Source organism: Panicum virgatum, chromosome 8N (assembly GCF_016808335.1).
Source record: "Panicum virgatum strain AP13 chromosome 8N, P.virgatum_v5, whole genome shotgun sequence".
Lineage (NCBI taxonomy): Eukaryota > Viridiplantae > Streptophyta > Magnoliopsida > Poales > Poaceae > Panicum > Panicum virgatum.
In genome coordinates, this window is record NC_053152.1 from 6,332,760 (window position 1) to 6,359,046 (window position 26,287).

At 46.8% G+C, this 26,287-nt stretch overlaps 1 protein-coding gene and 1 long non-coding RNA gene across 5 annotated transcripts; both read left to right on the forward strand.

Annotated features, from left to right (window-relative positions):
* The first annotated feature begins 3,130 nt into the window (after positions 1-3,130).
* LOC120684617 (DEAD-box ATP-dependent RNA helicase FANCM-like) lies at positions 3,131-25,102 on the forward strand. 4 transcript variants are annotated; one of them, XR_005679370.1, is made up of 20 exons: positions 3,138-3,920; positions 5,450-5,579; positions 5,688-5,802; positions 6,085-6,176; positions 6,347-6,401; positions 6,484-6,605; positions 6,682-6,795; positions 6,918-7,111; positions 7,937-8,061; positions 18,961-19,021; positions 19,380-19,456; positions 20,483-20,532; positions 20,602-20,767; positions 20,863-20,984; positions 21,056-21,370; positions 21,552-21,612; positions 22,008-23,327; positions 23,491-23,545; positions 23,708-23,866; positions 24,164-25,102. XR_005679370.1 is itself a non-coding variant. In XM_039966500.1 (19 exons), exons 1-19 carry the CDS (start codon positions 3,832-3,834, stop codon positions 24,705-24,707), a joined length of 2,646 nt encoding a protein of 881 aa, XP_039822434.1. In that variant the 5' UTR covers positions 3,143-3,831; the 3' UTR covers positions 24,708-25,102. The 4 variants fall into 4 exon arrangements, 2 of the variants coding, with proteins under 2 accessions (XP_039822435.1, XP_039822434.1); XR_005679369.1 differs by lacking the exons at positions 23,491-23,545; positions 23,708-23,866; positions 24,164-25,102 and having other exon boundaries at positions 3,140-3,920; positions 22,008-22,114; positions 22,333-22,821; positions 22,867-23,328; XM_039966500.1 differs by lacking the exon at positions 22,008-23,327 and having other exon boundaries at positions 3,143-3,920.
* LOC120684619 lies at positions 14,447-15,192 on the forward strand. The gene is made up of 2 exons (XR_005679371.1): positions 14,447-14,830; positions 14,916-15,192. It is a non-coding gene; the product is annotated as an uncharacterized LOC120684619 (long non-coding RNA).
* Positions 25,103-26,287: the final 1,185 nt, after the last annotated feature.

Consider the following 26,287-nt stretch of genomic DNA (forward strand, 5'->3'; position numbering starts at 1 on the left):
TACCAGTCGAACGGAAGGACCTTTTGACCCTTCTGCTCCACTACTCACAGATCCACCAGCTTTGGAAGCTCCCTCAACAGCCGCAGGAGTATCAGATATTTCAGGGCTTGGCTCGCTTGGTTTCTCAGCTGTGTCTACACTCGGGCTACTAGCAGTCGGATTCACGATCAACCCGATTACAGGAGAATCGGGGGCTGATCGACTAGCTTCTTCCGAACCACTCAACATCCAGTTGCGGAAGTCCTGGACTTGATCTTTTTCATGCGACGAAAGATGTTGGACCCTAGCCAAGCAAAGATTCTGAATAAGAAAGCTAAGGCAAACGGGATACAATCAACAAAAGGTTATATACTTACTGGCCGGCATCGAGACGAGGAACTTTCCTCAGCAACTTTGATCTGGGAGCCACCTTCCGTTTCTTGTTGTCATCAGAATCAGCATTTGCAGAAGTCGGAGGCATACAATACCAGGATTTATAATTCTTCTATAGAAAGAAGCCAATACTTAGACAGAAGATCAAAAATGGTTAACTACAAGTACTCGACATGATATCCAAAGTACGTACCCAGGCATTCTCGGGAGGATTTTGTGCCGAGAAGAGTGTTGGAAGCGTCAAAGATTTATCGAAACTATAGAGTACTTTGCAGCATCTCTTTATCACTTCAGACTGAGCCAATGGTTTTGATGACATCCTAGTGGGATCCCGCGTACCTTCATATCTAAAGACAGGATGTTTTCGCAGCTAGAGAGGCTGTGTCCGGTGACTGATAAACGAGAAGACCACATGATCTCCAGTGACTCCTTTTTTAATAATGGCAATTGCACGAAGAATGGCTTCAACTTGCTTGCCACCAGGTCCTCTACTAGACCAGCTCTCCTGGACTTGGGGGGCACCAACAGTCCTTTCTGGAAGTGGGGATTCAAAGTTCCCAACATGGAACCAGAATTTCTTCCATTCGACCCCTTGATCCGCCGGATCATAAGTCAAGTACTCGCCTCGGTTCTCAGGGCGGAGTACTAATTCACATCCCCCGACCACTGGCTTACACCCTGTTCTTGGAGGAGACCCATATTCTCCAACTCTCGGACCAGTGATTCAGACATCTTGCTTTTACGCCAACATGTGGACATATTGGCGACAGTTCCCTCCTCAACTTTGAATTTGTTCTTCCTGGGAGCCATCTCAAAGTCACGAGTTTTGGCTCGGGGGCTACGAGAGGGGCTTTTGGATTTTGACTGAGAAGAGGCAAATGTGAAATCTGAGTTTGACGGCGGTCAAGAGTTCAAGGGGCAAAACCCTTGGAAGTTTTCAGCCGGCTTTATATGGTCTTCAGGGACAATTTTGTGAATATTTGGGATGCCAACGGATTCTTTCCTTCTCAGGGAAGTTTTCAGTTTTCGCCACGAGTTTACATTGATTCTTAAATCTAAATGGAGGGATTTAAATTCAAGACTCGGGGGTTACGGAATATATGTATCAGAGATTTATTTTTCAAATTTTTAAATTCAAGACTCGGAGGCCACAAGTTTTTTCAAATTCAAGACTCGGGAGCCTTAGGTTCAATTTTTTTGAAAAATAAAGAAGGAGAAAAAGACTGAAGTGATTCTCAGCCTAATTCTACGATTCAACCTAAGGCTCGGGGACTACTCCATATGGAGCGCGAGTACTTCGCGCACCATATATGATCAAGATTTCGGGGCTTAAGCACCTCACAGCCTCGAAGCAAACGGAAGTACTTGAAGAACTACTCGACGTATCTGAAGGAATGGTCAGAAGCAACCAGAAGGATGTTCTGACTACTCGAAGACGCCCAGCCAAGTACTCTACGCCTGCAGGACTCGGCTACGAAGAGCTCGGGGGCTTGTCTGACCCGGGGCAACGGGACTGCTCATAGGCATAGAATGTTCTAGAGTAAGAGATAGCTCATGGATGTACCTTACCTCTTTTGTAATTACCCGAATAGGCGTAAAACTAGCTGCAGTACAAGAAAACTACCCGATCGTGATGAAGTAGGACTCCAACTGTACTCGGCTAGGACTTTCCATGTAACCCTGTTCCCCCGGATATATAAGGGCGGACAGGGACCCCCTCGAAACACATCTACACTAAAGGCAATACAAACCACCACACAGGATGTAGGGTATTACGCAACTCGCGGCCCGAACCTGTCTAAATCTTTGTGTTCCTTGCACCATCGAGTTCCAAAGCCGTCGATCCCTACCTACAAACCCTACTGCTAAGGGTATCTCTGAGCAGGCTTGGCGGTAAACACCGACAATCTTCCCGCCCAAATCCCCCGCGCGCACCAAAACCCAGACCTTTCTTCCTCTCTCTCGAACCCTCTCGCCTAGTTACTGTTGGGGGAGGAGAGAAAGGGCGGCGCGGTCGTCGCCGGCAGGGCCTTCGGTCCCTTCCGCCTCCGATGGCCTGCGGGCCGTCCGGACGTGATGGGGACCGCGGTGCCCTCGCCGGTCGGCGTAGGTGGTAGTGGTCCTAGTAGATCTAGGGGTTCATTTCCTTGCGCCGCCGGCGAGGCGACGGCGGCGACGGTGCTGCTATGGAATAAGTCATCCCGGTCTCTCCCTCGTCCCGCTGGTGTTCCACTCCGGCGCCACCGGCGAGCCCGTGGAGGAGGTGCTCCCCGCGTGGAGCGCCTGTACAGGAGTCTGGCCTCGGTTCTCCTCCGTCTCTGGCGGGCGGCGGAGGTACGAGGCTTTTGTTCTTGGGCTACAGAGTAGGCTAGGGGTCTTGTGGGCGTTTGGAGGCTGGATTTGCCTCGGTCTTTCCTCGGCGACGGCGGCGGCGGTCGTCGACAGCGACGGCAGATCCAGGGGCTGCAGGGGTTGGGGCGAGGCTCCAGTCGACGGACGACAGCTGATGGCTTTTTCTACTGCGACTCCAACCAAAGCCATGGTGCGAAGGGGCCTCTGCAGCTCGCGGCGGAGCTCGTCTTCCTCAGCGGCGGCGACGGCGGCCGGCGTGGGAATCGACTCCTGGTGGAGCGCGAAGGATCTAGGTACCTGCGTGTAATTTTCTAAAAAAGGGTCCTTCGGGTAGTATGGTTGACACAGCTGCCTTTGTATTCTTTGTGTATGTGTCTGTATTCCTATACTTTCGCTCAAAAAAAAAATCCCCCGCGCGCCGCTCCCCAATCGGCCAATCTCCATTCCCCAACCCTTCTTCGCGAAGCTTCCCGGAGGCTCCCGATGGCGGCGGCGCCGCCGCCCCAGCCTCCTCCGGTCGCCGTCGACGACTTCTACGATGACGACATAAGTTCACCGCCGCCCCGCCCCATCCCGTCCGTCCCCCCGCCCTCGCTCGTCCCCGCTCACGCAACCCTAACCGCAGGGCTTCGACTGGGAGGCCGCCGTGCGGGAGATCGACGAGGCCTGCGCTCGGGCGTCGGCCTCCGCCTCCTTCTCAGCCCCTGCCCCAGCCCCCGCGCCGGTGCGTCATCCGCTGCCGCCGCGGCCCCCGGAGCCCTCGGCGACAGCCCCGCTTCACCGGCCACCAGCGGCGGCGGCCGGCGCGGCGCGGCAGTCGACGCTAGACCGCTTCGTCGACTCCTTCACCAAGAGGCGGCAGGAGAAAGAGAGGCCCGCGCCCTCGCCCTCGCCACCGGCGACGGCGGCGGGCGTGGGGCCCTGCGGCGGCGATGTGGGACGGCCAGGTGTCCTAGCGGGCGAGGGGTGCTCGCGGCAGGCGGCCGAGAAGGCCGTGGAGGACCGCTTCGTCGAGTCCTTCACCAGGAGGCAGCGGGAGAAGGAGAGGGCTGCGCCGGCGGCACCGGCTGGTGGCCAGAAGCGCCCTGCGGCCCGCACTAAGAAGGGATGCTCGCGGCGGGCCAATGTGGAGGTCGAGCTCGACCCCTGCGCCGTGGCCCTGGACCACGAGGCGGTGCAGACGTGGATCTATCCAAGTGAGAGCTCTGGGCTTCTGCTGCATTTGGCCAATAGCTTGTTCTTTGTTGTGGTTGCATACTGATGCTTGGGTTTGGCTTAAGGGTGCGGCCATATTGGAAAAAAGAACATATTCGTTTAGTGAAGATACTAAGGCTTTATTGCTCGACATAGTGCTTGCTGGTACTGAACACCAAATGATTGGAGAAACTGACTCTAAACTGAACTCAGAGTTTGCTGAGCTCTTGAACAGCCATATCAGAAAGGCAGTTATAATAGGAAATCAAACCAAAACTAAAACATCTAGCATAAGTAGTTTACTTTCCTGGAGCACCACTGCATTCACAGTAGCATCCACCTCTTTCAGCTGGAGCAGATGGACAAGGAGTTTATCCACCCTCGGCAGTGTTCTTTTTTTTTTGTTGCATCAAGCAAACGTAAATTTTGGGACTGTAATTGGTGGCTTAGGTTGGGTGTTTTCCTGTTTGGAGTTTCTTTTATTACTTATATTCAGAATGCACAGGTTTTACTGGGTCTGAGAAATCACAACATAAATAGTTCACCAAACTGTAACAATGCAATGATTTCAGCTTCTAGGTGTAGATTAAGCATTGGGTGCATTATGATTGTGTATTTTTGAGTGTCCTATACTGAGGCAGGCAACATGTGGACTGGTTCAACTATTCAAGTGGGCAGTATTTATTTTATTTGTACAATTGGATTACATGTTTGGTTGCATAAATAGAAAAGATGATACTTGACTGGTGGGGTATGTGCTTGCTAATGCTAGGTAAGATCAACCTAGTATTCCTTACATATGCACAGCAAACACTCACAAGTATTAGTAAATTTCAAATTTGTATGTTGCTTCTGTTGTTGATTCTATTGCTTTACTCAATTCAGCTACAACAGCTATTTTTGCTTCCTAGAAACAGCTAGTTTTGCTGTGGTAATAGCACTATTTTAGTATAGCCTGAAATGGAAATATGTATCCTACTAAATGATGCCTGGATTGTGATGTTTTTATGCGCAACAATCTTAACTTTTTTCAGAATGCTTAATTGCTTATCTATATAGGGAAATCTTTGATTTTGTAGCAGTTGGCTGCCTAAACCCCATGGGAAACCCCCAATTTCAACATGGATCCACATAGTTTCTGTCCTATAGATTCAAATGACTAAATGAATACATCAATCAACCTGGAAAGTAGCCTCTGAAAAGTTCCTGTCAAAGGTTCCATTTTGATATGTTTACAGTTCAATCCTTCTAGAACCATGTTTGCACTGTAAATATCTAAGGGTTTACACAGCCAGATAATTACGTTGTTATGTGACCCAAGTAGCAAATAAAAGAATTGTAATAACCAGAAATATATGGTTGAAAAAGCTCTATTTACTAATTCGTTAATAGCTTTGCCAACTGGACTTGGCAAAACTTTTATTGCTGCGGTAGTGATGTATAACTACTTTCGATGGTTCCCTGAAGGTAATGTTTTGTTTTCAATTGTAATCATTACTTCCCTGATGGTGTATTTTATGAACTCTCTCAGAAAGTACACTCTGAGAAGTTGTTCTTATCTTATAAATGGGAATTTAGGGAAAATAATATTTGCTGCCCCTTCGCGTCCTCTTGTTGCTCAGCAAATTGAGGCATGCCACAATACAGTGGGAATACCACAGGTACTTTAATAATTTTGCAGTTGGTGATTTTTTATCTATAAATATTCTTGTTCTGCTTTAATTTTTCCATACCCCATGCTGGAAATTGACATTGTTACTTATATTCAGGAGTGTGCAATAGATTTGATAGGGAATCGAAACCCTTCCAGTCGATCTATTTTCTGGAAGTCAAAGAGAGTGTTCTTTGTCACTCCACAAATTCTTCAGAACGATATAAAATCTGGTGATTATCTCTGATTATTCATGACAAGCTTTATTAATCTCTTTTGATTGTTCTTACTAATAGATGTTGCCATCAATTGAAGATCCATTGGCTGTTTTATAACTTAACATGAACTTACTTTTGAAATCAAAATCAATTATATTTGGACTGGCCACTTAAGAACTACTCTACCTGGAGTTGAATTTTTTTGTTTTATATTCGTGATTCCTACTTTTATCATGCAATTAACACTATTGTTATAAATTCTTCTCAAATTTGGCATTTTGAATACTGTGTTAACAGGTATATGCATGGTAAACCAAATAGTATGCTTGGTGATAGATGAAGCTCACCGTGCCTCAGGAAATTTTGCTTACTGCACTGCTATCCGAGAGGCATGTTTCAACTACTGCACTCATTTCTTTGTTTATCTGTACTTTGGAATCCTATTTTTATCAACATTTTCCTCCATTATGAGCTCAGTTAACTCAGGATAATATCAGTAAAATAGTTGTTTGAATGCTGTGCAACTTGGCTTGATCAAACTTTATTTTCACGTCCACAGTTGCTGGCAGCTCATGTCCCTCTGAGGATTTTAGCTCTAACTGCGACACCAGGATGTAAGTCTCTGTAAATTAGACTTACTTGCCCAAACATGAAGCCATCATCTAAATTTGCGATCTTATCCTGCCTGTAGTTCAGCCAAGCATGCAGGTATTCAAAGTGTTATAGACAATTTATGCATTTCGGAGTTGATTTATTGCGATGAAGAGGATTCTTTAGTGAAGCAATACGTTAACACACGCAAAGTTAAAGTTGTGGAGGTATGCATGAGCTTTGGTAACTAAATAGGTAATGCACTGTTCTTCTGCGATGTAAAAGTCACTTGTTCCTGTGTAGGTCCCTTTGGGAAGCGATGCAACTCAAGTCAATGATATGCTTTTGGATATTATGCGCCCGCATTTTTATCGGTTGCGTGATTCTGGCGTTATTGATCATCGTGATGATGCAAAAGTACGCTTCTCATTGCTTTAAAATATCAGTCATTATGTTACATGGATTTCTATTATAGGTCATTAATTCACCCACTTCTAGTTCTAGCTGATAATTATTTATTGTTCCCATGATTTCACCAGTGGACCCCATTTGAACTTCTGAAATATAAGGAAAAATTCATGGAAGCACCCCCATCAAATATCCGTGAAGTGGAGAGACGAGAAATCGCAAGGTCTTTCATAGCTCTTGGCTCACTTTTACACATCAGGAAGTTGCTTTCGAGCCACGGAATCCAACAAGCGCGCAAGTTTCTTGAAGAGAAGTTGAAGAAAGGGTATTGTCTGCACACATTTTTGCTACATACTGTGCTTTTATATGAAATGATGCATAAGTAGGCTCATAATTATGTAGCATGTGAGGAATATTCTCATTGGTAAGACTATGGAAATTCTTGACAGACCTCTTTTCTTGATGTATGCAATATTTTTGAATGCCTTAGTGTGATTTTGATAAACTGTGGTGCAGTGCAACTTAGTCGCATTTGGGTTGTCTAGAAGGTTATATAATTTTGCCAGATACCAATGATTACCTGTAGCTACAATTTGACCAGTTGTCATATGTTGTTTGCCCTTGTTATTTATTTAAGTATTATTTGTTATCTAATGTTGTTTGGAGTTGAAAGTTGTAGTTGCAGGACATTTAAATAAAATTTAAGAAATAGATCAGTTTTAAAGAAAATTACACAATTAACACTGGGAATCTGGGAAGAAAAATAGTGAGTTGTACTTTTCCTCGCTTGTTCCATGCTTCTAAAATTATATGCATAATTATTGGTATAAATTTATAATAAGCATCTTAGTAGTGAAATAAACTCTGCCTATCCTGTTCAATTGCACAGCGTTCCTTCTGAAATAACTAGACTGATAGTTCAGTTGAATTTCTGAATGGTTGCGCGCGATATTGTGCAGTTATAATGACCATTCAGGAAACCTGATTATTCTAGAATTTAATACCCCAAGATTATTGGAGCTTTGTTTAATATAAACTTGTTTCCTCAAATCAACAAAATTATGATTGTGATACTTAGGGAATTGATACTTGTTTTTGTTTCTGCATTTAGTTTTACAAGCAAGCTTAGCAATGTTCTTGTTTATTGAAGGTCGTTAAAGTTGATGCGCAAGAATGAACTCTTCTGGCAAGTAAAAGAAAAGATAAACCTTGTCTCGTCTCAAGGTTCGACTCCAAAAATACAGGAGTTGATAAGGCAGATGGTTGATTACTTCAGTAAGTGACCTACTGACCTACTTTCCTGATGGTGTATCCTCTGAATTCAATTATGCGCCAGTAGATGTACAAGGAATAGAAACATTTGTGAGCCACTACTAATAGCTGTCTGACATCGCAAAATGTGTAACCTAAACATTGGAGCTGGTTTTCTATTGAATATTATGTGTGTGGCAACAGTTGTTCTGGTCATTTGTTGATTGTAGGCAATGTTTCAAAGATGCTTAGGTAGGCTATCATGCTGCACCTAGGCATTCCTAGATGTTTGTAACTTTTCCAGTCAGCTAGAATAATGCCATGTTAAATAGAGAAATTTTGACATAATACAACCATGAATTTGACATTATCATGTATCCATGAGTTCCATGGCCATAATTCATCTTCCATCATCTCCAAATTGTCCCAACTTTCATGCATATATCATGACCTAAATCACTGTAGGTAGGAAAGTGCCTAGACATAGTAGTGCCTAGGACCGCCTTTTGAAACAGAGGTTGCAAGGATTGTATACTGTTCTGTAGCAAAGTAGTGTTAAGTTTATTAGATTTGACTGTTCAGTTTGCAATTTATCGAAACACTTGATACTATTCTGGCAAATGCGGAATTATATCATCTGTTTTGAATGGACACACCACTGCACTATACCGCTGTTGATTTATGGATGTCTCCTACGAAGGATTTCTGTTCCAGTTTGTTGGTGTATAGATTCAGGCCCATCTAGGCCCATGTACAGACTACTATATAGCCCACCCTTCTAGGGTTTGGAGGAATACATTGAGTGAGTTCCCATCTAGCATGGTATCTAGCCTCCTTCCTCTCCCTCCCTCCCTTTAGCTGCCGCCGCCGGCACCACCTGCCGCTGGCGCCGCCGCCGTCGGCGCCATGGCCGGCCGGCCGGCCATCGGCACCGCCGCCCCTCTCTCCTTTCTCTGCTCCTGCGCGGGCGGATCTGGGCGCTTGGGCCCTTGCCGCCGGTGCCCGACCGCCGCCGCCCGCCTCCTTCGCCGCTGCAGGGGGGCCACCGCCGCCGGAGCTCCTCCTCCTCCCCCTTCGCCCGCCGCCGCCGCCCGGCCCACGCCGCCGCCGTAGCCGCCAATGGCGGGCAGGGCGCGGGCGCGGCCACGCCTGGCGCCGCCGCGCAGGCTGCGCGCGCCGCGGGCGCCCTAGGGCACCGCCGCCGCCGCCCTGGTCGTCCTCGAGCCCGCTCCGGCCGGGGGCGCCGCCGCCGCTGACGCCGACGCCGACGCGGCCGCCGCGGGCGCAGCAGCCGCCAATGCTCCTCCTCCTCCATGGCCTGCGCTCGGCATGCCCCCCGCAGATGCGCCGTTCGCCGCCGCTGCCTTCCGCGGGCCGCCGATCGTCACCCGAGCTGCTCCGGCCGAAGCTGCACTCGCCGCGGCCCTCCTCGCAGCCAAGTCCGAGGCTGCGGCGTCCCAGGAGCGGGTTCGCGCGGCTGCCCTCGCTTGGGAGCCCGAGCGCTCCACCGCCGATGCTCTCACTCATCGGGTCACCGAGGCGGAGCACTACTTCCTTGTCTCCTCCAGCAAGCAGTCTGTCGTCGTCCCCTTCACCAAGCACGGCGCTTCGTCCTCGCCCTCGTCCTCGTCCTCGTCCACCTCCACCGTGCTCGTGGCTGCTCCACCAGCTCCCTCTGCCTCGCCTGCCACCTCCCTCCCTCCTTGGTGCTTCTCCTGCTGGCCCGCATGGTGGTGCTGCCGGCACTGCTCCTGGTGGTGCTGGTGGGGGTCGTCGGGGCCCGCCGGCTACGGCTCTGGCTCCTGCTGTTGCCCCTGCCCCTGGAGGTACTCCCTGGCCATCCTTGAACAACCCATGGTCAGGGCGCATCTGGATGTGGCCGTTTCAGGGTCAGGGGTGGGGGCCTCGCCCTCAGCTCCTAGCCAGCCTCCGACTTGGCCTGGGGGTGGGACCAGGCCGCGTTGGCGCCGTCCTTCAGCACCATGGGGCTGACACCGCTGGTCAGCACCGAGTGGATCGCTGACTCAGGTGCCGCCTTCCACACCACCCCTGCTGCCGGTATCCTCTCTTCTGTCCGGCCCATAGTCACAGAATTCGGGGTCGATCCCGCGTTCCGTGACCCGGGTTCGTCGCCCCAATTCGTGGGTCGGGGACGACGTGGGTTGACGTTCCGATTCGTGGTGGGTCGCCGCCCCGTCGCCGCACAGGTACAGGATGGGGCGAGTCCCAAAACTAGATGGGTCGCCGCCCCAATTTGATGGATCCCGTCCCAACTAAAACGGATCTCGTCTGATTGTTTTCGCAGGGTCTCTCTCAATCTCGATTCTCAAACGGGATGAGATGCAGATGAAGATGGAAGGCTTACGGAAAAGCTGGAGTCGTAGTCCTCCCGTCCTCCGCCACCACCGCGGCGGCCGCCCTCGCCTGCATCGGTTCCCCGACAGGAACAACGACGGCGGCGGGCCGTCCATTCCCAGCCGGCGCCGCGACCCGGCGCGGCCGCTGCAGCGGACATGGCGCCCCTCCGCGACATCTCGTGACCCCTGGTGACGAGCCGCCGGCCGTATTGCTGCGAAGCGCGGAGTCCCCGCCAGGGATCTCGTGGACGGCGGACGGCGGACGGCTCCTTTGCTTTGAGCCTTTGACTGCTGAGCTTTGATTTTTTTATTACTCTCTTTTCTCTCGTATGGAGGAGGCGGACTTATCATGCTGGTCTGTAGTATGTATCTGTATGTACCTATTATTTGGTATGCTACCGTGGCCTTCTCTCGTATGCTGATTTGGTGTGAGCCTTTGACAGATTCTGTATGTACCTATTATTTTTTGGAAAAATTTTGCTACCGTGGCCGGAGATTTCCCTCCATATCTCCCCAATTACCATTTATTCCTTCCATGATTCATTCCCTAATACGATTCATTCCCTAATACGTTAAAAAAAACAGAGATGTAAAACTAGGCATCGAACCCACGACCAAAAGAGAGATGCAAAAACTAGGCATCCAACTAACCAGCGTGCTATGATGATAACTGAAATCTATAAGTGGTATTGCTTTATTTCTACTAGATGTTAGTACTGGTAACTACTAACATTTAATTATCAATCCACTATGCTATGTCTATGCATATGTCATTGGAGATGATCTATGATTCTATATAGTGTTTACTGTAGAAACTTATGGGGCAACGACATTCGCTTTGTTCAGCTAGCTTGTCAGCCAATAGTATTTTTCGCTCACACCAAATCAGCATCAGCCAGCAGCCAGCAGTATTTTTCTCTGACAACAAATCAACACTAGCTACCAGACACAGCCATCCAAACGGAGCGAATTATATGCTAACAAAACTAGTTGAGCTACTGCACTACCTTTAATCATGTCCACCTCATAAAATAAAACAAATGTAAATAGATTACTTCTCCATCTTATAGCACACAGCTCAAATCATCTTAGAACATCATAAAGAACATTACTACACGTCAACGGTCTCATAGATCGTCTCAAGCAATGCCACTTAGGAAGAGAGAGAGATGAGAGATAAAGAGGTCGTTGCTTCGTGAAACAACCACCTCATGGTACGTGTCAATGTATGAGATCCACTTGTCTCTATGAGCTAGCTCTTGAAAAAGGCAAAACAAGCAAACCTCAAGCTGACATGGCAAAGTTACATAGCCCACAGCTAGTTATGTTGTTAAGTCTAAGGTATAGGTGACAAACGAGTATGTTGTTAAGTCTAAGGTATAGGTGACAAACGAGAAAGAGGCCTTAGTTAATTATTGATCAAGCTTGATCTTTATCAAGTCGAGCATAAACTAAAGCGTTTGTTCAAAATTTTAGTATTTGATATTTGATATTTTTTCATAATTTTTATAGAAGCATGCTCATAATTTATTTTTTGGAGGAATATAAAATATAAGTCACTGACAATGGACCAGGTGGGCAGGTGACCAGCCAACCGTACCAGTAGCATTTGTAATACGTGTAGGCTAACTCATATTAGGATAGCTACTAATCAGTTGCCTGACAAATCGTGTCCTTCCTAATACTGCCGATCGGAATTCTGAATCACCTATATATATATTGCCCCATCGGGATCTGAAACAAGCCTTCCAGCAACTTTCAACGCCAATTTCAATTCTCCAGTTCATTCGTCCTTTGCTGTGGATTTCACGTCTGCGGCTCTGCGCATTGCAGGCCGAGGAGGTTCGTAACTTCGTATCAAATTCAATCTCGTACACTTGAAATCCTGCATTCCTTCTTTCTTGTTGCATCTAGTAATCTACTTCTAATTACTTCAGGAATAGCAATGGCGTTTGGATCGAAGAAACGTAAGGAGGCCGAGATGGAACACGAAGCACCAGAGCACATGGACAGTGGTGACGAAATTGATCCCATAGAAGCTGATGAAGGAGGTGAAGAAGAAGAAGAAGAAACTGAAGTACAGAATCATACAAAGAGACAAGTCCTCCTTGAACAGGTAACAATATTATATGCTGGCAAAGGGAAGAATCCTGGTGGATCAAAGGGTTGGCAATGCAAGCACTGCAAAAAGAAGTTCAGCAGCAGCTCGACAAGAATTCAAATGCATTTTTTCGGTGCTGGACCTGGTAAGAAGGCACAGATTAGTCGTTGTACGGCACTACAAAGTAATCGCGCCAAGTATAAAGAACTGTATGAGAAGGTGTGTCTCTTTATCATTAAATTCAGTTATTCAGTATTAGGTAGCCTCTTTGTATAGATTCTGATTTAGTTATCATATATTTCGTATAGATTCAGAAATTACGAGGTTCCTCTAAACCAGCGGCCACCCAAAGGCACAATCCAGTGGCAGATGCTTTTGGTATGATAGAAAGGGATGCCGTTGACATGGCAATAATGCGGTGCTTGTGCGCTAATGGAATTCCCTTTAATGTGTTGAGAAGTCCTCAGTGGTCTGAAATGGTAGCAGCCATAAACAAAGGACCGAAGGGATACAAATCACCTTCCAGTGAGAAGGCAAGAACCTCCCTTCTAGATGCATGCAAGAGAAATGTTGAGCAAGACTTGGGCGCACTTAAAAACACATGGTACGCAACGCAACAGTCTATTTACAATGCATATATAAGTTATCTTTATACAGCTACTTACGAGGTATTTGACTTATTTCTTTTAATTAGGCACACACATGGTGTTTCCATTGTTTCTGATGGGTGGACAAACATGAAGAACAAGCCATTAATCAATGTAATTGCATCAAATAGCCGTGGTTCAATGTTTTTGTATGCAGATGATTTTTCTGGAATTGAGAAAACTGGTGAAGCAATAGCAGATTATTTGCTTAAGGCGATCGAAGATATTGGAGCCTCGATGGTTATGCAAGTTGTGACTGATAATGCATCAAATTGCAAGGCAGCTGGACGGGAAATTGAAAAAGTACGTATTTGTCACCTACTCACCTTCTTCTCTTTATAAGTTTACTATTATTGCTTTTAGTGATTCAGATTCAGAGTTTCAGAGTCCTATTCAGACATTCAGTTTTTATTAATTTGAAACATTATTTTTCCCTAGGTGCACAAACACATTTTTTGGTCACCTTGCGTAGTGCATACTCTGAATCTGATATTTAAGGATTTAGCCAAAGCACTTCCTTGGATAGAGGAGACATACAGTACTGGTAAAGCTCTAGTCACATTCATTCTGAATCACCAACATGGCCTAGCAATTTTCAGAGCTAATTCAAAACTAGATCTCTTGAGGGTGGCAAAGACACGATTCGCGTCCCATTATATTTTGCTAAAGAGGCTGAGTGACTGCCGTGAAGCACTTGCTACCACGGTGGTTACAAAGCAATGGAAGGACTGGATGAAACACAATGGGAGTGATAAATATGCAAAGATTGCAGTTGACACTATCAACAGTGAAGAGTTTTGGACAGAGGTTGAAAGCATTCTTGCTCTCACAAAGCCCTTGTTCCTGATGGTAAAATTTAGTGATGGAGAAGGCCCAAAGATGGGTGAAGTATATGAAAAAATGGACACCATGCTGGGAGAGATAAAAGATGTGATGACCAAGTTGGACTACCCTCACAGGCTTGATTTTCCCACGGTAGAAAACATTATCCTTAGTCGGTGGGAGAAAATGAATATCCCTCTGCATTGTTTGGCCTTTGCACTATGCCCAGAGTATTATGATATTGAGTACTTGAAAAAACCCGCTCCTGGAGGTGAGCCCAGAAAGGCTCCAAATCAAGACAAGGAGGTCATGCGTGGGGTGCTGGAAGCTTTCCGCAGAATAGCAGATACTGATGCTGAACGAAAGAATTACCTAGAAGAGTTTACTGCATTTCACATGAAGAAAGGGATGTTTTCATTCACGTCTGTTCAAAATGATGCAAGCACAATGAAACCCATTGACTGGTGGTCCAACTACTGGCTCAGAGACTCCAAATCTGTCAGAACTTGCTTTGAGGGTTTTGTCTCAGCCAATCAGTAGCTCCTCAGCTGAGAGAAACTGGAGTACGTATTCGTACATCCACAATGTGAAAAGGAATAGGCTTAATTCTAAAACAGCAGACAAGCTGGTCTACGTTCACTCCAATATTCGCCTCTTGTCAAGGTTTTCAGAAGACTACAAAGCAGGCCCTAACAGCAAGTGGGATGCAATTCCAGAAGATACTTCTTTGGAGGAATCAAGAGTTAAGCTGGAGCAGTTGCGCTGGACGAATTTGGAGGATGATGCCGAGGTTGATCTTGATCCTCCAAATGACGAGCCGGGCCCCTCATCATCAAAGAAAAGGAATGCTAGAAATAATAACTGAGGTAATTCAATATGCATGCCATTTTCCATTTAAATTTACGTAAAGTTGTATACTGAATCAAAGTCTGTGTTCAATATTGTTTGCAGTTCACACATCAGCAGAAGCGCAGGAGGCAAGGATGCAGGAGTGCTGTAGCTGTAGAAGGCTAGAAGCAGGAGCGTGGAACAGCAAGAGCGTCGCTGCCATCCGTCGTCAGTCGTCCTCCCGCTTCTATATTCAATAAAATAAATTTAGATTGTGAAGAGAGTATCAGACTATTTGTTGGTTTCGAATTTTTCGTAATTGGATTGTGATGTGTGATTTATCTTTTATATTATATAATTGAATTCCTATCGATCCAAAATACATTGGATCACGACCCTACACTGTATCTATCGTTCCGGGGTCATCGATCCAAATTAATTAGGGTCACGACCCTCGACTCTTAGGACCGTCCCAGGGTCATCGACCCATTAGCCACGGATTCACGTACCAAATTTTGGGTTCTCGTTCCAAAGGGGTATACCCCCCTCGTACCACAATTTTACAAAGTCTCGACCCTCGACCCTCGACCCCGTTCCTCGACCCATTCGACCCGGGAACTTTGTGACTATGGTCCGGCCCCCACACCCTTCTTGTCCTTCTTCCATCATGGTTGGTGATGGATTTTGCCTTCCTGTCACCGCCGTGGGTTCTACTTCTGGTTTTTTTCGTCTTCCCAATGTTCTTGTTGCTCCTCAGATGGTTCATAACCTTCTTTCCATTCGCCAGTTTACTGCTGACAATTCTTATTCCATCGAATTTGACTCCTCTGGTCTTACTGTGAAGGACTCGGTTTTCCGGCGTCCACTCCTCCGATGTGACAGCTCGGGGCCCTTTTACACCCTTCGCTTTCCTGCTTCCGCTATACCACCTTCGATTTCCTCTTCGTCTGCTGCCTTTGACGCGATGCCGTCTTCCACCACCTGGCACCGCCGTCTCGGTCATCCCGGCCGCGACATTCTAGCTTAGCTTAGTCGGAGTACCGATGTTCCCTGTACTAGGGCTCCTGCTGAGCACCTCTGTCATGCGTGCCAGCTAGGTCGTTGTGTTAGACTTCTGTTTTCCTCTTCTTCTTCGCATGCGCCGCATGCCTTTGATCTTGTTCACTGTGACTTGTGGACTTCTCCTGTTCCCAGCATTTCTGGCTATAAATACTATCTGGTGGTGGTTGATGATTTCTCTCATTACTCTTGGATTTTCCTTTTGCGCGCCAAGTCTGAGACCTTTCCCACCCTCTTCCACTTCTTTGCCTGGATGTCCACTCAGTTCGGCCTCACCATTAAGGCCGTCCAGTGTGACAACGGGCGAGTTCGATAACTCCACCTCCCGTTCTTTCTTCCTCTCTAGGGGTGTTCAGCTACGTATGTTTTGTTCGTATACCTCTCCCCAGAACGGCAAGGCTGAGCGGATGATTCGCATGACGAATGATGTCATGCGCACCCTTCTGATCCAGGCCTCTCTGCCTCCCCGCTTCTGGGCTGAGAGTCTCCACACTGTCACCTACTTGCTTAACCGTCTTCCGTCCACTGCTTTCCCTGCTCTCACTCCACACCACGCTCTTTTCGGTACCCCTCCTCGCTACGACCATCTTCGTGTCTTCGGGTATGCATGTTATCCTAACATCTCCGCCACTGCTCCTCACAAGCTGGCGCCCCGCTCGACACGGTGTGTTTCTTGGTTACTCCCCTGACCACAAGGGGTACCGCTGCTTTGACCTCACCTCTTGCCGGGTCCTCATCTCCCGACACGTCGTGTTTGACGAGTCGGATTTCCCCTACTCCACCTCCTCTACACCTTCCCCTGACCCCGAGTTGGAGTCCCTGTGTTCGCCTGATCCAGTGGTTCAGCCACCTTTGTCTGTCTGTCCTTTCCCTGCAGTTTTCCTAGTACACCGGCACCGCTTCTGGTGATCCCTGCTGCGCCACGCGCGGCCCCGGGACCTCCTGTCGTGCCACGCGCGGCTCCGGTGTCTCCTGCTGCGCCACGCGTGGCCCCGGTGCCTCCTACGGCGCCTGCGCGCTTCGCCCAGCCGGTACAGGTGTACCGGAGTCGTTCGGTGCAAGCACCGGCGCCGGACCCGACTCCGGCACCGGCGTCTCCACCGCCACGTACACCGGAGCCGTCGCCGCAGCCACCTCAGCCGACTCGCTCTCGAGTTGAGCCGGCTGTGTACCACCCGCCAGTCATCCATCGGGACCCTCGTCATACTGATCCCATGGTGACTCGGCGGATGTTCTCTCAGCCCGCGACTCTCTCCGCCACCGAGGGAGAGCCGCAGATCTCTCCGGTGCCCTCCTCTGTCCGCGACGCCCTGGCGGATCCTCACTGGCGTCGTGCGATGGAAGAGGAGCACGGCTCTTCTTGCCAACCAGACGTGGGACCTCGTACCGTGTCCGTCTGGTTGCAATGTGGTCACTGGCAAGTGGATCTGGACGCATAAGCGTCGGGTTGATGGCACAATAGATCGTTACAAGGCTCGCTGGGTTCTCCGGGGCTTCACCCAGTTGTCTGGTATGGACTATGATGAGACTTTCAGTCCAGTGGTGAAGCCTGCTACTGTGCGCACGGTCCTCTCGCTCGCTCTCTCTCGCTCTTGGCTTGTGCACCAGCTGGATGTGAAGAATGTGTTTCTCCATGGCACTCTGTCAGAGACAGACTACTGCAGTCAGCCAGCGGGATTTGTGGACTCCAGTCGTCCGGACATGGTCTGCCAGCTCAACAAGTCTCTTTATGGTCTGAAGTAGGCTCCTCGGGTTTGGTATTCTCGGTTTGCCACGTTCTTGCTGACATTGGGTTTCACCGAGGCCAAGTCTGACATCTCTCTGTTCATCTACCGCCATGGGGATGCGACTGCTTATCTGCTGCTCTATGTTGATGATATTGTGCTCACAGCCTCCAGTCCGCAGTTGCTTCAGCGCATCATCTCCTCTCTGCAGCAGGAGTTTGCTATGAAGGATCTTGGTCAGCTCTACTTCTTGGGCGTTACTGTTGAGCCTCGCCAGTCTGGCCTTCTCCTTCACTAGTGGCAGTATGCATTTGATATTCTGGAGCGGGCTGGGATGACTGATTGCAAGCCATGCTCCACTCTTGTCGACACTCAGGCGAAGCTGTCTGCTAATCTGGATGCTCCCGTGGCTGATCCTACTGCCTACCGGAATCTTGCCGGTGCCTTGCAGTACCTCACTTTCACCAGGACGGACCTCACCTATGCCGTTCAGTAGGTCTGTCTTCATATGCATGACCCCCGGGAGTCACATCTTGCTACGTTGAAGCGTTTTCTCCGCTATGCCCGTGGCACTGTTGACTTCGGCCTGGTTCTTCACCGCTCTCCCTCTGCTGAGCTGGTTGTCTATACCGACGCTGACTGGGCTGGCTGTCCGGACACTCGCCGCTCCACTTCCGGCTATGCCGTCTTCCTGGGCGGCAACTTTGTCTCCTGGTTGTCCAAGCGGCAGCCGGTTGTCTCCCGCTCTAGTGCTGAGGCGGAGTACCGTGCTGTCGCTAACGGCGTGGCGGAGGCGTCTTGGCTTCGACAGCTCTTGGCGGAGCTCCATAGCCCGCTCGCCAAGAGCACGCTCGTCTACTGCGACAACATCAGCGCCGTGTACCTCTCCACCAACCCCGTTTAGCATCAGCGGACGAAGCATGTGGAGATCGACCTGCACTTCGTTCCTGACCGGGTCGCTATCGGCGATGTTCGGGTCCTACATGTCTCGACCACCTCCCAGTTTGCCGACATCTTCACCAAGAGTCTCCCCTCCTCGATTTTCTCGGAGTTTCGCTCCAGCCTCAACGTAGCAGCCGGCTAGTTGTGGCTGCAGGGGGTGGTGTCCCTGTGTGTGCTTTCTTTGTTCTCCAGTCTTGAACTCCGCTGCGCTGGTAGTTCAGACTGCGGGGGGGTGTTGGTGTATAGATTCAGGCCCATCTAGGCCTATGTACAGACTACTATATAGCCCACCCTTCTAGGGTTTGGAGGAATACATTGAGTGAGTTCCCACAGTTCATGTCACCAAGAAATCCAACTGCTGCTTAACCTCAGCTGAACTGATGCACAGTTTATTAAGTTTACATGTTGCAGTGATTGGGTAGGTACTGATAGTCTTGATACAGATAAGACTGACCGGAAGGACTCGAGGATTATTATATTTTCCCATTTCCAGGGAAGTGTTAAGTAAGAATCAAACCTTACATTGTAGTCTTGGTTACTACTAAGTAGTTTCTTCAAACATTTTTTCTTGTTCTGACATTTACTGGTGAACTTTGAACTATTAGATGATTTAAGCAGTGATTTGGATTTATCTAATTTTGTTTTGTTCATTTACAAGTTGGGTCATAACTGTACATGAATCTCACTCTTTTGTCTTTGGCAATGTCCTGTAATCTTCAATAAGTATAGTAGTATACACAGTTTTGTTGAATTTCTTTTTCAATCCTTACATAGCACAGAAAATATTCATTGTATTATGGCTGGAATTGTCTGTTCCTCAGTTTATCATAAAAGCTTGAATGTATCGGTGATTGCTTTGCAGAGAAATATATTGCTCACTACAAAATATTGATGATAAACGTATCAGACCTGTTGAATTCATTGGTCAAAGCTCAGCTGGTATGGGATATTTACTCATTTCATATAAAATCATTATGATCTTGCAGAAGTAGGACTTGCAAATATATTTTTGTTAGTTCTGATTCTGATTAGCTGTTGTTTCACTCCTGGTCATAAAACCATGTTCTAGACGTTGGCGAGATCTCCAAAATGTAACTCTGACCAGTATTTTCTATTGTACCATGTGTAAAACACAATATAATTATAGTATTATCTATTACAAAATAAGTTCAGGACGCAATTACATGACTCATGTTTCCAATAAAAATATTTAAAAGCTATTAATAGTCGAAATTTCAAGATCTCGATTGCATGTATGTCCAAAAAAAATTTTATATAGATTGAAGGTAGTTTCTTGTGGGTTTCAAATCCATTAGAGTGGCTATTTTTATGCTGGTTTGCCAAAACCTAACGCAACCCTCCTCCTTTATCCGGGCTTGGGACCGGCTATGCTGAGACGACTCAGGAGAGAGAGTCTTCCAGTCAGCATAGGCGGAGTTCTTGAGGCGCCGGTGCGTAATGGGGTTCTTGAGCGGGTCGACAATGTAAAGAGGGGTAGAGGTAGACCTAAACTGACGTGGGATGAGTCGGTTAAGAGAGACCTTAAGGATTGGAATATCTCTAAAGAGATAGCTTTGGATAGGAGCGCTTGGAGACTAGCTATCAATGTGCCTGAACCTTGAACTTATTTCTTTCGGGTTTCATCTCTAGCCTACCCCAACTTGCTTGGGAAAAAAGGCTATGTTGTTGTTGTTGTATAGATTGAAGGTAGTACTATATTACAAAGATTATTTATATATTTATGCTATGTATGTATTTTCGTTGCAACAAGTGGTAGGAGGGACTGCATTCAGTATAATCTGGTTATGCCCCTTCCTTTGTCTAGGTACTTCTACAGCAGAAATTTCTACAATATGTTGGATATTTTAAAATGTAATAGATGAATCATGAATCCATATAGTTGTTTTACATTACTGTTGTGCCCTACATGACAATTACTTAATTCAGAACCTTTTCCTTTGACAGGTAAACAGTTGAAGGGTCAAACCCAAAAAACTCAACAAGCAATTCTGCAGGTATCAAATAGAAACCCCTGTTCTTTATTTGCATTACTTTTGCCATCTCATCTTCTATATTGTATACAGAAATTTCGATCTGGGGTATATAATGTTTTGGTGGCAACATCCATTGGTGAGGAAGGGCTAGATATTATTGAGGTTGATCTCGTGATCTGTTTTGATGCCAATGTCTCACCACTAAGGATGATTCAACGGATGGGAAGAACTGGGAGAAAGCATGACGGGCAAGTTGATATCCTTTTTTGATGATGAGATATAGAAAATTCTAAGTCCAAAAGTTTTAACCATGTTTTTCTTTTAGGCATTTGCTACCTTAACTGCTCGTACTGGTTTTGGCCTGTCAAGGACAGGAGTTGAGTGGGTACTCAAAGAAACAAAAAGATAGTCAAACCATGAGGAAGCTATTGCGTAACAGTGAGAGATTTGAATACCATGCTAGTCCTAGGATGGTAATATCATATGATCTACTTGTTCATAAAATTGTTTCTTCTGAGATGCTAATTTCACTAAACATATTTAGGTTCCGCATGTCTATAAACCAGAAGCTAAGTATGTTAAACTGAAAATAGACAAGTATATTCCTTGCTTAAATAAAATGAGGAGTGCTGTAAAAGAAGCATCACCAACTTGGAAGATGTCAGAAGAAGATAGACAATTGATTGCTCGGTATTTTGGTGGTCGCAAAGAAGATGTTTGGAGGCCGTCCCTTATTGCTTTTCCTAGATTCCAGCTTTATCCAAGTGTTGTTCACAAAGTTCCACATTCTTTCCGGACTACAGATATGCTTACTGATGCTATGCAACAACTTCAAGATCCATCCTTTCTTAGGCCAAAGGTATATTCATTGACTGTCTGTGTGTATTTTTTTTGGTTGTTTTTATATATAATTTAGAAATGAAAAAAAGGTCATACTTGATAAAAAAAACGAGACGGAAGAGGCAGACTGCCTCCCTGCATTACACTTAGAAGAAGGCAGGTCATACTTGATATTATTTGTTTCCTATACATTTGTTCAGTGTGAAAGCCCTTTGCAAGAACCGGCTGATGTTGGAGCTGTGAAGGGTCAGGAACATGAAGGTACAAATACCAGTCAATACTCTTCCCTTGTATAGTTGTTCAGTTCATGATGCTGATATCTGGGTGCTATAAGCTTCCAATTATTTTTGTCCCGACTTTTATATAGAATCATTCCTGGGCTTAGGGGTACAAATTGGTGAGCTTTAGGTGCACCTCCAACCCTCTTTAGTTCAAATATTTGTGCTAATTTTTCAAAATGAGATCCAATTTTGGGGAAGTAGCACAAATATTTAAACTAAAGAGGGTTGGAAGTGCACCTAAGGATCACCAATTTGCACCCCTACCTGGGCCTATGGCTGTTCATTTGTTTGGTGGATATAATTTCATTACTACAAGCCTGGAGTTTCAAATTTACTTCTCTTTAACTGATGAATGGCATTCTTAACCATGTTTAGACCTCCATACTGTTAATGGAAATGAGGCAATACCTCAGGAATGTGACGGCTTCGAAACCTCATCCAGAGTAGTGTGGAATCAAGGTGTTTCTGTGCCAGGTTCTCCAGTTCAGAAGCAGTCCAGTGTTATCCTAAACGCTAAACGCTAAACGGTCGGTCAGCTTCCGTTTAGCGTGTAATCGGATTACACGGGCGTTTAAACGGGCTAAAAAACGGATTAAACGGGATTAAACGGATTAAACGGCCAAAACGGCCTACACAGCTGCCTACTGTGTAGCGTTTAAACGGTGTTTAAACGGACTACACGGCCGTTTAGGATAACACTGTTCAGAAGTATCCTATTCACTCTTTCTTCAGTGGTGATTATGTAACTATGGATAGAGGAGGCAATGTTTCAATTACCTTTGTACCTGTCCTGACTCGGGCATCATCTGCATTGCATAAGGACAGAAAGAATGCAGATTGCCATCATAAAGACCAGAACAAGGCCACACCTCGCAGATCAGCAGCAGACATGAGTTGGACAGCAGTTGAGTTTGTTCGCCCTGTGGCTAACTCAGGCAAACATACGTTTGCGAATAATTTATCAAGTTCAGCCATGTGTTCCCCTGAGTATGCTGGCCTGCGACAATGTTGATGACAATCATGTGCCTGAACCTCTTCCCCCAAAAACAATGACAAGCCTGAGGGAAAATTTGGACACTACCTGCAATATTGAACTGCCACAGTCCACCAGTTCATATCAGGAAGATATGGAGCTTAGTCCCAGGTTAACACTATATATGGAAGAAGGAATTGTTCCTGAGTCTCCAGTTGTTGAAGTTAGCCACTTGCATCTCGAGATAGAAGGAGCTGTGAACGTTGGATTAGTGCGAAAGCATGCTTCTCCAGAATCATTCAGTGTGGGAGGTCACACCAAATTAGCTGGATGTAAAAAAGGACCACTGGATTTTGAGAAAAATGGTCAATGGCATTCTGTTGTGACTGTGCCTGGTGTCTCAGCAACTCAGAATGTGCTAGATTGTACTCGAGCAAAAACAGAAGAGCCAATGCGACCTTCAAATGTGAAAATATGTACTCCTACCAAACGTACTCCTACTGTGAATCTACTGCATGATAGTTTCTCAGGTGATTGTCTCCTTAGGTCTGGAGGGGATGCATCAGGGTCAGTTAAGCAAGCTCCTAAGTACAGAAGACTATGCAAACACGGTGACAATATCAAAAGAGTCTCCTCCATCTCTTTTGATGCCTGTCATGATGGATTTGAAAAATGCGATATTCCTGCTAGAGCTGTGTCAAACCAAATATATCATGCTGCAGGTGAGCTGAAATTTGTTTCTTCACAAACCTTTAGCTCACTTGTTAACATAGGCAAAAAAAGATTTCTTTATTATATTGCTTGTTAGATTTCTTCCAGCCATTGGAACCCTTAAATATTACATGTTTTGTTATCTTGATGGACTTTTCTGAACCTCCTGACTAGGGAAAAAAGGGAAGCCCAAGAGGCATCTGGATACCTTTATTGATGAGGAAGTCGAGTAAGATTACTAGCTCCTTCAGATTGAAAACTTCTTCACTGCATAACAGCAAGCAAATTTTTACTGATTCCTTTTGTTATTGTCATAACTTACCAATGTAACATGTTCGCTCTTAGAATAAACTGTTATCTTATCAGCTTTACTCTTGCATTGTTGCATTAGAGTTTCTGAAGATTCTGATGTTTCGGAGGATGAGGATGATAATCAGAGTGAAGATAAATATGAAGATAGCTTCATTGATGATCAGGCAAGTCCAACCGGTGAATTTACACAAACTGAACAAGGCGGACGAAATGGTGGTGACATGATGGGTTTCTACAGGTAATATGAGATCATAAGACAAGTCCTTTTTGCTAGTATTTAAAATGGCATATCCTATTTAAATTGTATGTTCATTGCTGTTCTGTTCATGCCATTCATTCTGGCATCAACAAGCACAGAAGTTTTAAATCAGTGTACAGTGGAAAACTACGGCGTTGTTTTACAACTTGAACGCAAATGGTCTTAGGCTACTCGGACTGTAACATATACATTCTGGCGTTATATAGTTCTGAAATGGTGAGTCTAGTTGATACATTAGCTTTTACTAAACTCAGTTTCCATTTGATGTTTGTGCAGGCAATCACTGCTTACTCAGTCCCCTGTAGTTCTACCCTCAAGATACCTTGATGTCTCTGACGAGTCTGCTTCTAGGACTGGAAACGCAAGCTGTTCTTCCGAGGTTGGGCATAATTCTATTGAGACTCCAAAAGAGCTTCAAACACATCGTACCATGACCCCAAGTCCATCGTACCAACAAAGGTTACTGGGAAGAGCCAGTTTTGTACAGGATCAGTGTGAGACAACTATCACCAATTGTGCAGCGTCAACTAAATTGGATTGCGGAAAGAGAAAGCTTTGCTTCCAGCAACCTGCCACGATCCCTGTAATAAACCTCGAACCGGAACCAGGAGCCGAAGCATCCACCCACATTGCCACCGGAGTCACTGATGACAGTTATTACGATGATGCTTTCTTTGAGAATCTTAATTTTGACGCAATTGAAGCAGAAGCAACCGCGCTGTGGAGGCAAAAGACTACCCAGTTGACACAGAAACCGGTGGAAACTAAGAAAGCGTCAGAGCTTAGCTTTGCACCTCCATCATTCGACCTTGGTTTCTGATACCCCGTGTAAAGTGAACCGGGATACCATCTGGCTACCTTATCATCCGGGAGTGTGTCGGGAACTGTGTGAGGCAATGAGCTTATGACTCGGGAGCATTTCTGCAAAGGTTTGAAGCTACATTACATGATAATATCACAGGATCTGACATGCTGCTGTTAAGATCTAGCCGTGTCATTTATGGGCGCGCTGGAAGATCAGTGGGAGGTGGATTTTGTATATATATACATACTGGTGCTAGAAGTGTATTATCCCAGTACAGAATAATATATATCATGTATAGTCTCTCCTGTAAATACTGCTCGATATATAAGGGTTTGAATGTATGTAAACACTAGAGAGTTTTGATGTGTCAATGATGATTGACGGCACTGCCACTTTTCTGTGCAGTATTAGCCACGCTTTCAGTGCTTAACCGAGACTGATTTTGCATGGACGGGTCACTGCTGCAGCATGATGGCAACGTGCCGTTTGGTTGATAGGACGAGTGGTTGCTACATGGTGCCTGGTTGCTGTCTGAAAACAGGCAATATCTGTGCAGCTCCTGTCGATTTCTGTCGGCCTCAATTAACGCCCGTGCTGTCGTACCCCTTGTGCGATAATGTGAACGCGGAGATTCTGACGACACTGCATTAACTCTAAGCGCGTTCTAATGGCGTAACATCGAGAGAAGAAAAAACTCACTGTCTCTGCTCTCAGCGGATGGATACAGCAGGGCAAATTTCTCCGTGCTCTTTAACTCTGTTTAGGGGTTGCTAGCTGCTCTTCATCTGCTCACGCGGTTCTAGTGCTTATCACTTTCATATAAGCACAGTTCGTTCTAGTAGAAGTTTTATGAAGGTGTATGATGTCACAATACTTTTTTTTCCTTTTCAGAGAAAGAGTTATCACCAATACAAAATGCGTTCGTCCCTTTCGCATGCCGATGCCGAGTGTAACATCCATCCTCGCGGACAGTCCGCTAGGGAGCGGCGGACGGTCCGCCCAGGCAACACCCAGATATTTATCTGGATGTAGGACCCGCCTGTCATTTTCCTCCTCTTTTCTCCACACTTCGACCAGTGGTGAGCAGAGCTCGTCCGCTCGCGCCGTCGTCGCCCCCTTCCTTCGATCTCCCTCCTCCGGCCACCATACCTCGATTCCACGCGTGAGCACCTTCCCCAGCACCTCCTCCACCTTCTCCAACCCCCGGCCCGGCTTCTTCTCGGCCGGAATCGCCCCAACCACCACCGGTCACCATTGGAGCCGCTTGAAGCTTTGCTCCACCGTCGATCCGCTTCTCCGGTCATCCTCCGCCTGAACCGACCACGGGAATGGATTCGTGGTGAGTTACTTGCGCTCCCTGGCCTTTTTCCCCTCCTGTTGTGCGTCGCCGGCGCCGGTAAATGGCCGCCGCCACCGCGCTTGCTGTCGCCTGTTGTGCGGTGTTGGAAGACAGGAGTCGCGGACGGTCCGCCTAGGAGGGCCGGACGGTCCGCAGGTCAGGTTAGAAGTTGTCCAGAGACGATGTTGTTTCTGGTGGTTTCGCAGAATTGTACTGCGGACGGTCCGCTATTGGAGAGCGGACAGTCCGCCGTGGA